Source organism: Schistosoma mansoni, chromosome 2, assembly GCF_000237925.1.
Source record: "Schistosoma mansoni strain Puerto Rico chromosome 2, complete genome".
NCBI classification, from domain to species: Eukaryota; Metazoa; Platyhelminthes; class Trematoda; order Strigeidida; family Schistosomatidae; genus Schistosoma; species Schistosoma mansoni.
The window spans coordinates 27,362,821-27,376,079 of NC_031496.1; the positions used below are offsets into that span (position 1 = coordinate 27,362,821).

General features: G+C 33.4%; 1 protein-coding gene and 1 non-coding gene across 2 annotated transcripts; both read left to right on the forward strand.

Moving 5' to 3' along the window:
- Smp_tRNA_00891_Gln_TTG.1.1 lies at positions 1 to 67 on the forward strand. The gene has a single exon. It is a non-coding gene (tRNA).
- A 1,178-nt stretch (positions 68 to 1,245) lies between these two features.
- Smp_128110 (putative aquaporin) lies at positions 1,246 to 12,835 on the forward strand (the record flags this gene model as incomplete). The annotated part of the gene is made up of 4 exons (XM_018796261.1): positions 1,246 to 1,863; positions 6,452 to 6,532; positions 7,434 to 7,592; positions 12,782 to 12,835. 4 exons carry the CDS (start codon positions 1,246 to 1,248, stop codon positions 12,833 to 12,835), a joined length of 912 nt encoding a protein of 303 aa, XP_018650492.1.
- Positions 12,836 to 13,259: the final 424 nt, after the last annotated feature.

Genomic DNA, 13,259 nt, shown 5'->3' on the forward strand with positions numbered 1-13,259 from the left:
TCAGTAGCTAAGTGGATAACGCGATGGCGTTTGAAGTGAAAGGTTCTGGGTTCGAGTCCCAGAGTGAACATCAACTCTGAGATGCAGGTACATCCAGCTGACGAGTTCCAAATAGGACGAAACGCGCGTCCTGGATTCCACTGCTATCCACTATCCATCTTTGCTTGACAGTACACTTGTAGCTGTTAATAAGTGACTGAAAAATCATTATCTAGTATTCTGTTACGTCCTTGATCTGTTTACCCACTTTCGTGCTGAGGATAACTTGTCTAATGTAGATTAAGACCTTGACGCAATAGGCTGACTGGCTTAACCATGAGGCTAGTATGCGTGAGTTCGAAGGGGGGATAGAGAGACGTAAACTATTCTATCCCTGATTGGCTGACAAGCACGCGCGCGAGAGAGAAGACAAGACAACTGGAACACTACTCGCTTTATTCCGATTCCGATCTGATACTCGAATTCCGAATTCAGATTAGTGTAAAAAGATACATGAATAAATAGATAACTAACTTGATCACAACGTATAATAATGAGAAAAATACAATTATGTCCAAAACTGGGGGATTAGAATAGAAAATAGAGTACAAAAAGTTGCGTCGAAATTACAATAGCTTTGGAACAGAAAAGGGTATGGCAGTGAATCATACATCAAACGAAAGCTCATGATCTGTAGAATAAACCAGGGGCAAAAGTAAATGTTACAGCTTTACAAACTTTGAGCCAAATGAAATAACGTCCCCCAAAATAGCTTCCGTAGTTTGTTAGGGCTTCTTGTTTAGCGGTTCACATCAATTCAAGGCGTTAAATATCAGTTTTCATATGATCTTTCTTCTATCATATTATTAATGATCCATTTATATGATACTGGAGTCGTCAGTTACATTTTTACAAAATTTCTTATGACGTCTAAGAAAATTCGTTCTATTTCTGACATTATTCAAGACTGTGAAAAGTACTTACAATGGTAAATCATGAAGTTTATTGTTAAACATTTTCATAAATCAAAATAATAACTGAACTTAATTTATGAAAATTGGCACATTCATAATAATATTTAGTACAAAGTCGAAATTTATAAAGTTCAGTGAATAAATTAGTTTGTACTTGAAATAAACAAGAAAGATAATACTTCTTCCTAATTGGAACTATTAAAACTTACATATATATATATGTCTAATTTATTCATTTTAGAGAACATTTCATCAACATATACTTTGTAATTGTCATATTGAAAGATACCAAATGACAAATGATAATAATCGTTCAAATTGTGTAAACAATTCACCAATATCAATTAAACCATCAATGGATAGATTACCAAAATGTTCTACAATTGATTTTTATTATTTATTACGTTTATTTATATCTGAATTAATTGGTACAGGGACATTATGTTTTGTTGCTATATTATATAGTTTACCACCAATAACAAATCCAGTATCTGATTGTATTATTGTATTTTTTACATTTTCATGGATTGTATGGATATTTGGACCAATAAGTGGTGCACAAATTAATCCAATAGTAACTATTGCATTTTTTATTACAAGAAAAATAACAATTATACATACTATTCTATTTATAATAGCACAATTAATTGGTGCAATATTAGGTGCATTAATAGCTAAAAATTTAATACCTAATAATTTATCACAATTAAATCAAGTTGGTTTAGTTATGAAAAATCCATTAATATCACAAGGTAATGCTGTTGGATTTGAACTTTTTGGTGGATTTGCAATTGTATTAGCTATTCTAGCTACAACTGATGAATTTCGTCCAAATATATGGACATCTGGATTATTTACTAGTTTACCATTTCAAATGGGAGTTGTTCATGCTTTATTGGTTGGAATATTAGTAAGCTATTTCATAATTCATATTATATATGAATTGCTTATGATTAATATATATTGAATGGTAGCCTGTCAAATTAATGGTATTGTATAAATCATATTACTTAATCATTGTTTTCATATGAATGGTTAACCAAACAGATAAGATAAATTGGCGAGACTATAATTTATGGACGAACCAATAGGTATAGGATAATAGGTCTTCAATCTTGGCGCGAAATTCACTTATCCATCTGGATAAATAGAGCTTTGGCATTATAGCTGATGTCAGTTCGTGATGAAAACCCTAAGTATAATTCCTAACCTTAACCATGGACTGTAAATCATAATTCGAATTCTTCACACAGGTTTATAACCCTCATTTAGTCTTAGTTATTATGTTGACGCTCTCAGGGTCACTCTAGCGTCGCTCAAAGGTCGTCCATAAATTATAGTCTCACCGATAAATTTATATGCTTATAAAAATAGATGTTATCTTGTAAATTAAAAGTGATATGTTTTACTTCACGTGTAAAAGATTTTACTTTTAAACTATTACTTACTTACTTACTTCCGCCTGCTACTCCCAATGGAGCATAGGCCGCCGACCAACATTCTCCAACCCACACTGTCCTAGGCCTCCCTTTCTAGTTCTATGCAATTTTTGATCATTTTTCTCATGTCTGTCTTGTGGCGTACCAAAAAGTATAAATAACCAAAAATAGCAATAAAATTATTATGTCCAAAAGTTTATGTAACAATAAAACAACTTATTAGTTATTAACACAAATAAAAGTTTAGTGACTTTACTTAAATTGGCCGGCTGTTGCATGTTCGGTTGAGTTTGGTACCAATAATCCACAATTATAGATAATAAATAATTCCAATACCATCGATATGGCTCCAGTAAGTCTACCAAACGTAGAATGTAATATGAACGTCACAATAGTCTATAAATGTAGATGATAGTCAATTAATAGTTCATTTATCATATTCTCAGGCATAATAGAACGAGGCAGGTGTGTATTAGAGTGTATTTATTGAGGGATAGTTACAGTGTCGTGCTATGTTGAATTCAAAAACGGAAGGAAGTTAGTTAACAAGTGTTCAAGGTCATACACTTAAGCAACAAGTACAATTGTTTAGTGATACATGTACAGAATGTGAAAATACACAAAATAAATGCAAAAACTATCAAAAATTGTTTACTAAATGGGTTTAATAGTCCTATCTCCACAGTCTCCATTTCTTGGCGTAATGTGTTCTTTGATCTTCCACTTTTCCTTTGGCCTTCAGAGCTTTTAAACTATGCGAATCACAAATTAACTTCATCAGAACAGAATCATTTGCAGAAAATTATTAATACCGAACAGTAATCAGTTTTATTGTACAAGCTTAAAACTACTAATCAGTAATATTGTAGTGATCATGATACGACTGGGGACAATCGAATGTATTTAGACACAAATTACAGACTATCTCACTAAATTTGATAACCATACAATAAACAGTTGATTTGCAAAATAACAATCAATTGTCTCAATCTTCACTGTTCCTTGAGTAAATACCAGTTCATCTTCTCTAATTTCATTGTTCATGCATTTTCCTACTAATTGCGCTTCATTTCAGTTCTTTCCTTAACGATATTCTGCCAAAATACATTCTATATCTGACCATCACCATATACTACTTATATGGATATAAGTAGACCACACTACAATATAGTCTATAAATTAATGTTCAAATTTTCAAGTAAATATATTTACGATTGTACAGCTCTATTAAATGATATCTTAGACATGAAATTATCTTCGCTAGAATGTTTTTATTCTTTTTAGATGTAACTACTCAGTCATCAAACTTATATGAATCGTATATTAATAAAAAGAAGTCAATTACATAAAATCTAATTATTGTATCATAACTACTTAAGTTATTATACTTTTTGATGTACTTATAGTTGTCATGTGTATTTTCAACGTCCAAGTAGTATCGGCAATCGATCGAGCCAGTATATTTTTGTGACAATTTAATAAATATATGATTTTTACCTAAGTAATATAGCATTGCGGTGTTGATAAGTTATTTCATTGGAACACTGAACTTGAAATAAAATTGATTTAGCTATTGAGTGTACATTTAATTAATAAAAGACCTTTCTTCCGGACAAATGTCTAGTACTCTACACTGTTAGTTTATAAGACCTACTTGATAGATATTACAACATACGATATTAACTTTCTAGTTGGAAGACTACTTTGTTTTGACAAGTAATTTTGTGAAAACTTGCTCTGGAAATAATTTCTAATTAGTTGCTTTATTGTGTAATTACTGATGTTTGTCTTTAGGGTGATAAGTAACAGCTGATGTTATTTCTTTATTCCATTCAGCAAGCGGAAGAACTATTCTTTTTTAATAGATGAACTGAAATAGTTAAATGTCAACATATGTTTGTATGAGTTGGTGAAACAGATTAATAATGGTGTAATTCAACATTTTAAGTCAATGGCCTTTACGCAAACAAATAAAGGGCCAACTAACTAACTTATAATTAATTTTATAAAATCGTAAGCCGTGAGAAAAGGATACAAATTAAAAAAATTACTATGAATCATCCATCAGATAGTGCATAATTTAGAGTTAGTTTTTATTATGACTAGTTCTCATTTGGGAAATCAATCAAAGTGTGTTTGGTTAAATACTTCCTAAAATTGTGCGTATTCTACTTTAGATTGGATCGAACTCAGAGACTTCAGTTGGTGTGATCAGTTATTGATCAAAAATACAGAAATCCGGATTTTAGCTTCATTTGATTTGATAAATAGAGTGTTGTATAGATTGCTGAGTTTTGAGAAAAAGTTATCAATTAATCCTGGTTTTCAGTGGCCAATCCACGATGTGAAACTTCAAATTTAACAATCTTCTTTAAACCTCATAATAATAACCATGATAACACTTACTACTTAACTCCACAATGAGCTTTTTTAGGGTTACTGCCAGTCTCAAGCTTGGACAAAGCAGAAGGGTTGGTCACAGGGTTAGCGACTTAGCAAAAAAGAACCTTGCTAAAATAAACACAAAAAGTTGCTAACTACTGACAATCTCCGGAGTTCGAGTAAGAAGCTGTGACCATTCGATTTAAGTCATGTTGCATGTGAGAGAAATGCCATTAGTGAGAATGGATAACGGTTATATAATATTGTGTTTTCACATAATCTAGAAATGTAAACTAATGGACGTCAACTTAGATGTTTTACGGTTGACGGCTTATAACAAGGAATAAAGGTCTTGGGTTATATTGCTGTCGTGGTCATAGATGCACAATACTGAAAAGTCCTATATTAGGACGCAAAGTCTTTTTAATGCTTTTTGTTTTTGAAAAGGTATTTGAAACAAAGTCAACCAGTGATGCAAAAATTCAAATTCATTCAATGTGTGATATTACTTAATTTATCCTTCCAGTTTTAATTAAGTTTTCAATAGTTCTTCATCATGAAAATTACTTCAAAATTCATTCTATTCAATGATAAACAAATGAAAGGCTAGAAATGAGGACCTAATAAAGAGCCTTCGACCATTCTATTATTATCATGCTGAAAAGTCAAGTTGTATTTGTTAACTTTACTTCCTTGTTTAGATTTAGGTTTGTAAAGTTCAGCTGATCATAGCAAAAGTGATTACTACACATTTTGTATACACAAAAAGTAAATACACATTCAATCTAGTGGTTTGGTTGAAAAGAGAACCCTTTGGTGAATTTTAATTTGTCAAAATTCATATCAGGATCAACCAACTCAAATCAAGAGTTTACATTAGGCAGTACAATAGTCAAAAAGATATTTTATTAAAAAAGCATTAGAAGAAAGTTGTTCTCAATTAGCTCATCGTTAAAGTAATATTGTTAATAGTGGCTATTACAGCGGTGAGCATTAGTCTTACCAATAGGTTATGCATTTCAGCAACTTAATTAAGAATGATTTAAAAATTTGTTTTTGCCAGTTGTGTGGTATAGCATCTGTTTCCATATGTTTTGGCGCTAAAACTCTTATCGTTTCTTATCAATGATATGAAAGTTAAGAAAATATACACTTAGTATCGCACTCTGAAGTTGATCTTTTCAATCCTAAAATTCGATCAGATTTTTACCAGATTTTCATAAATTTTCTAGATAGTCTCCAGACCACGTTATTTTAACGTAAATATAGACCAACAAACCGTAAAGAAGTCCTATAGTGCTACCATATCATAACTGGTATGAATTTCAGACTACATAACTTCTCATCAGTAGATTTCACGGTCGTTTAACTAAAAGTCGTCACATTGAACTTTCTATTTCAAAAAAGAGATTTTTCCAAGTTTATATTCTCAAGTCAGCGACAGGGATCGATAAAACTCATTAACAGACATATTCTTACTGAAAGGACTTACGAACAACTGCATATTTATCATAATTCTAATAAACAGTATATTTTATACATTAAATGTTATAGGAACCGTTAATTGGTTGTAATATTTGCTTGAATCCGACTTCAGTAGATTGAAAATAACCTAGATTGTCATTACCAATCATTTGTTCTTTATCACTTTAGTAACAGTTAATTATTTTTGTTCAGGCTAGATATTCTGGAGCGGGTTTAAATCCTGCACGGTGTCTGGGTACAGCTGTCGTTGCAAACGACTTCACTGACTTATGGGTAAGACGTTAACAATTTTTGAGCCTTTACAATATGGATATATAATGCACCATGGAAACTTATGGTTCTTAACAATTTTTTAACCACGTGATTTAATAATTATAAATTTGTATATTTAACTTTACATTCTAAATGTGGACAACATATGATTTGTGGTGGGATAGTTTTATACATTTATGAGAAATATATTAAATGTTTTGTTTAGCAATTGCTAACCTTTGGTGTCATTGATGGGAATGTATATCTCTAAGTAACATACGTTGATTATTGTGCAATTTAACCAATAATTTTATAGTTGAAATCACTAGTCAATTGAAGCTAGTCCACCATGGAAAGCCTGGAAACACTGAACGGCCGTTTCGTCCTATTGTGGAACTCCTAAGCAGTGCGCATCCATGATCCCGCCTAGAGAGATTCGAACCCAGATTCTATAAAATTACTGAGATCTCCACAAAACCCCTTCTGTTAACCAATAAGCTAAATATATGTAATATATATTAAGTGAAATTATTATCGTATAATAATGAAATCTGAAAATTAATGACTATCTATTATAGAGAACTATAAGTAATGATTGCTAAAGAGAACTAGATTATGACAAAACCATATATATTTACTGCAATCTGATTTCAGTTGATATAGTAACTAAGTTTAGTAAGAACAGGGTACTAATTAACTTTGAATTAAATATATATGTTATCCCCGAACTTACCAGAAAAAGTGAACTGATTCATACAAATGACCATACAGAATAAAAGGTTTTTTCCCATGAAATTTATGCTACTGTTATGATATGTAAATTGAAGAGAGAGTTTTTACTCACGATGAGTTATTATAGAATGAATACTAGAACACTTATTCATTTCACTTTATTTTTTCTTTGCATATCATTCTGAAATAGGTTTATCTTGTCGGTCCATTATGTGGTTCCTTAATTGCTGTAATTCTTTATGAAGTAGTCTTGTCACATGGTGTTTCTTTAGATCGATTAAAAGCTTGGTTGACTAATCCAGATTTCGATCGCAATGTGGACTATACTTCTAGAAATGAAGTATTTAGTGTAAGTTCAATAAAAATCAAGTTTAAAATGTCCTTTTTTTCAAGACTCAAAATGTTTATCGTGTTTAAAAAAGTAGACCAAATCTTACAGGAATTTGAGTATTGTATTAAGTTTGGTCAGTGATCAATCAATATATTGGTAACTCTGTACAAATCACGATGTCGTGAATGTCACTGTCACGCCTATTTAAAAGGTTAATTCTAGGAAAATATTTACGACCGATGTCCCTCCTGATAATCAGTGAAACCATTAATATAGGTACATAGAATGTCAGAGAAAATGGGAGAAATTTGAAGGGACAATTAAATAGCTTTGCAAATGTGCAGATACAACATGGTGGTTCTCAGAATATGTGAAACGTATTGAACAAAAGCTCGACAGAGAAGTTTAGATTCGAGAGAGATGCTGTTATACTATGGTCATAAAGAAGAAACTGCTTTTCACACACAAGAATTTGGATTGATACTGTCCAGAGGAGCACGAATCGCAATTATACGATGGGAATCATATGGATCCAGGATCACCAAAGCATTTCTCAAAAGAAAGGAGTGGATCACAATGAATTTCGTCCAGTGCTGTGCACCCAACAATGATACCAACGACGACAAAGATAGAAAAAGTAAGGGCAGAATTCCTACAATTGAATAACATAAGGAACTCAAAACAACTGTCAGTCAACATCAAAGTCAGAATCTTCAATACAAACTTAAAGACAGCCCTATTGTACGGAGCTGAAACTTGGAAATCTACTAAAAACATCATCAAAAGAGTTCGAGTATTTATAATCCATGTTCTACACAACATACTCAATGTCCGTCGGCCAGATAACACCAGCAACAACCAACTGTGAGAGAGAACAAATCAGCTTCCATTCAGAAAGGAAATTCGAAAAGACTCTGCAGGTGGGTTGAAAATCATCAAACTGCATCACGACGCAATCCATAACTTGGAATCCTGAACGGAAGAAAAAAGAGGATGACCAAATAACATAGTGAGTCGGGAATCGGAAGCTGACATCGAAAGAATGAATTGCAACTGGAAACAGTCAATCAGTCACCTACAACGTAGGACCAGTCAAATATATGCGTCGTTTCAAGTAGCCATACCCTATTAGCTAAACAAGATCAGATAAATCGGGAAACCATTTGTGATGTGGCTTGTTGACCAAGTACATATTCATGTAATCAGATTGTGTATAAGGATATAATACAGGAAGAAAGAATTAGTTCGTAGAAAGGAAGGTATAAGGCAATTTTAATCTCAAGGTTTAAGGGAAGACAAAGAGTGTATACACCTACGCCATTATGATCAATTCTGAGCCATATCACCAAGAATCACCAACCATTGGTTACGATAGTCACGCGGACCCCAGCCAAGTAGTCTGCATCTACCAAAATGCCTCAGACTAAAAGCTAGTGACTTCAAGAACTGATGTCACGCTTTGGTTTAACCGCCCCTAACTTTCTTTCAACCATCCCCAATAATCTTCAGCGTTGCGCGTCGTGGTAATCGGTGTTCAGTCATACGTACCACGTGGCCCAAGCATCTCAGCTGATGAAGATTCACAACCTCATCAACTGATTTACCATCATCCCCTAATACCCTGCATCTAACCCCACTGTTACTTACCCGGTGATCCCAGCAGATGCGAGCAATATTTCTAAGATATCTTTGATCAAATACTAGTAGCTTACGAGTATCTTCTACCCTAAATGGCCACGTTTCGCAGCCGTAAAGTAGAACAGAGCGAAATGCTGCACAGTATACTCGTCTCTTAATTGATAGACGGATATCTTGTCTTCGCCATAGGTGATGTAAGTTGGCAAAAGCCAGACGAGCTTTCTGAATCCGTGCTGAGATTTCGTCAGACACCAACCCATTAGGGCTGATCAGACTTCCAAGACAAGTGAAGTTGTTGACGCGTTCGATTGCTTCACTCCCTATCCTTAGTTCAGGTGTTGATGCAGGCCAGTGTTGGAGTAAAAATTTACATTTAGAAGGGGAGAAATGCATTCCAAACATCCTTGCATTGTTACTCAGTGCAAACAGAAGATTCTGCATTTTATCAGCGTCTACACCAAACAGGACTATTTCATCTGCGTATTCTAAGTCGACAAGTAGACCTCCTGGTAGGAGATCAATTCCTGAAAATTCAATCGATGAGAGTGTTATTTCCAGCAATAGGTCTATAATGAAGTTAAATAAGAATGGGGATAGTGGACAGCCTTGCCGGACACCTTTTGAGGTTGTAAAATCAGATGACAGTTGGCCATAAGCTCTCACTCGACTGATAGTGTTCGGGTAAAGAGCCTTCACAAGGTTTATGTACTTCTGAGGTACACCTTTCAGTGACAGACACTGCCACAGAGTCAAATGCTGCCTTTAAGTCAAGAAAAACTATCATTAACGGGCGCTGATAAACATGTCTGTGCTCTAAAACCTGACGAATAGGGAATATGTGGTCAATGCAGCCACGACCAGGTCTTGAGCCAGCTTGATTTTTTTGTGTTTGAAGTTCACGAGTCTTTGTTAGGCGTCCGATAATTTTTGAGACTAGTATTTTAGATAGAATATTAATTAAACTAATCCCCCTATGGTTATTAAAAGATGATTTTGATCCTTTGTTATATAATAGGACGATCAGTGATTAAGATCAGTCAGATAGGATTATGTCCAGTCCCCAGAATTTAGCTAAAATTTTAGTCAACCTAATAGGTAAAATTGGACCACCATCCTTAAAGACCACTAGAGAACTCTGGAAATAACTGGGAAGAAACAACCAGGAAAGGGTTGGTTGGCAAGCCCTGTTTGGCGGCCTATGTTTTTTCACAAGGAGTAACAGGAGCAAGTATATATTTGTCTGAAGGTTAAGCCCTCACCGCGATACAGAATATTTGGATTCGACCGATGACGTTATCTTGAGCATGTACTTACTTACTTACTTACTTACTTACTTACTTACGTCTGTTACTCCTCGTGGAGGAGCATAGGCCACACACACATGAGCATGTACTTTTTAGTTATTGAGGAATCTCTTCAAAGCTATTCATGAACGTTATATATCGATCGTCCTGCTAACCGTTATTATCGTAATTACTAACGGTGTATAATTTTATCATACAATATGAATTGTTGTAACAGTTTATTTCAGCACAGCACAAACCAAACGATTGACGAGCGCACTATGTGTAAGATGAGTTTACTAAATTATTAAGTAACGCGAATGAGAATGAAATAATGGATTTTAACAAGCACATATATATAGGCATGAGAATGAAATATCAGTCGGTTTCAGTAACTGACATTCAAGCGAGTAAGTGAAGTAGGTACGAGAGCTGTAACATGTGATCACTCATACGCGCTCATGTAAGCATGGAAATACAAAACATTGAGATACAGGAAAGTTATTACTGTCACAAAGAACACCACCTGTCAGTTGCATCAATTCATAAAATAGTTTAATCATAGAAAAATATGCAAAGCCGAGCGGTGAGGGTAAAATATAGATCTCTTCCAAGATAAAACAGCTGTCCAGCGCTTGAAGATTTTCAGTGGTTGTCTTACGAACATTGGTCAGTGATGTTGTGTAGATAATTAAAATAGACTTATTTTGTAATTAGTTTTCTCCATTATTTGCATTTTTCATCAGTTCTCATAATTTGCACAATTACCATTATTGACTGTAAAATTGTTGTTCAAAAAACATGACCTTCGATCTTCCGTTTCGTTTTCAACCCCCCCTCTTAGCTTGACACATTGATTCTTGTTCACAAATATTCTGCTGCACATATATGCTTCTTTTTACAATTATCCGCTGTTACAGAACTATAATTATAATGCACAATAATAATCCGAATTGAGACAAAGCACATTGAATTTTTTGAAATTATTTCATACAGTCGAAACTGAGTTAGTTATCGATTGAGTAAGCTACGTTGAGCTTCATTGACGTAGTTTGTTGCATTATGTTCGTCATCAAGCTCATCATTTCAGTGGTTCCGTATCTAAATCTTCATCAGAAGGCTGCGTTTGAATCACGTCGGGCTCACCAGATAATAATGATGAACTAAAATATGTCAATTCTAAAAATAATGACAGTTATTTCGAAAGAAAATTAGTGGGTTAATATACCAAATATAAATTATGCACACAAGAAAAATAAACTGGACGTTACTCAAATTGTCAGGAATAGGCTTGGTTGAGTTTCTTTTGGTCTTTTAATCCACAATTATAGGTAGTTATTAATTCCACCAATGATTGCTATAATTCGAGATGTGCATACAGATAAAGCATGTAATGAGGTTATCACTGTGATCTATAAACATAGCAAATAATTTAGAGTTCTGCTATCGTAACAGCGGATAATTGAAAAAAAAGCATATGTGTGCAGCAGAATATTTGTGAACAAGAATCAATGTGTCGTGCTATGGGGGGGTTGAAAACGAAACGGAAGATCAAACGTTATGTTTTTTGAACAACAATTTTACAGTCAATAATGGTAATTGTGCAATTTATGAGAATTAATGAAAAATGCAAATAATGGAGAAAAGTAATGACAAAATAATCCTACTTTAACGATCCCCACAACATAAACTGTTAAAAGTTCGAGTTATCAAGTTATTTTCTCCTCCCGATTAAAGATTTAGTTACTTTGAGCATTTAAATTTAATTTGATCTATAAAACTAATCTTTTAGGCTCTCAAGATGACTTGCTGTAAATTATACATGATGTCACAAAAGATCTATCGTTTAATTAGCAGTAGATGTCCGTCCAAAAGAAACTGTTAGTTAGTGGGTTTAAAAAATCACGTAAATTCAAGGATACTCGATGTTTGTTTTCCCCACTTAAAGATACCCCACAAGTGAGCCACTTTAATCTGTCCAATGGTCGAACCTTAAATAAGAAAATTATGGAGAATAAAAAATAAAGATGTACTGGCTGTCGTTTTTGAAGGATGGTTAACTCATGATACTACTTAAATCATATCTGAGGTTACTAACTGTCAGCTGTCACATACATAAGTGTATTTTGAATTGTTTTCATAATAATGACTCAAGTATCACTGTTTATTATGTCAACAGTAAGTTTCTGATGTAGTATAGATAATTTTAAAAATGAATTTTTGATTGCTTTTTTTCAGGATTAAGAATGAATGTAAAATCTTATCATCCACTGGCCAACTATAAAGATATTTGTAAATAATAATAGAAGCGATTTTCATGTAAACACTTTCACAAACTAAATAAAGTAGTCATATTCTACGTTCAAAAATGTTACACGTGCACAGGTATTAGTTAATTTAAAATAAAAGAGATAAATAAACGTAAATATTATCATTTTTGTTCATTTTATTGATAAATATTCTACCACATATTATTTCGCACTTAGTGTTTGTTAAATCCGTTTGTCAAGTGATAACATATTGTTGGTGTCATCAAAGAAATTAAGTTTCCGGCATAAGTTACAGGATTGTTAACTGGTGCCGGAAATAAAGAAACCATGACCCTGGTTTACTTTTGAGTATTTACAGGAGCAAAATCATTTGTTTCTCTGATTGTTAAGGTGGATAATTTTGAGATCCTCCTTAATTTAGTAAAACTTCAGTCACTAATTGCTTGCTCCCGAATACTATTGGTTATTGCGCTTGAAGTAACAATTTGGACCAT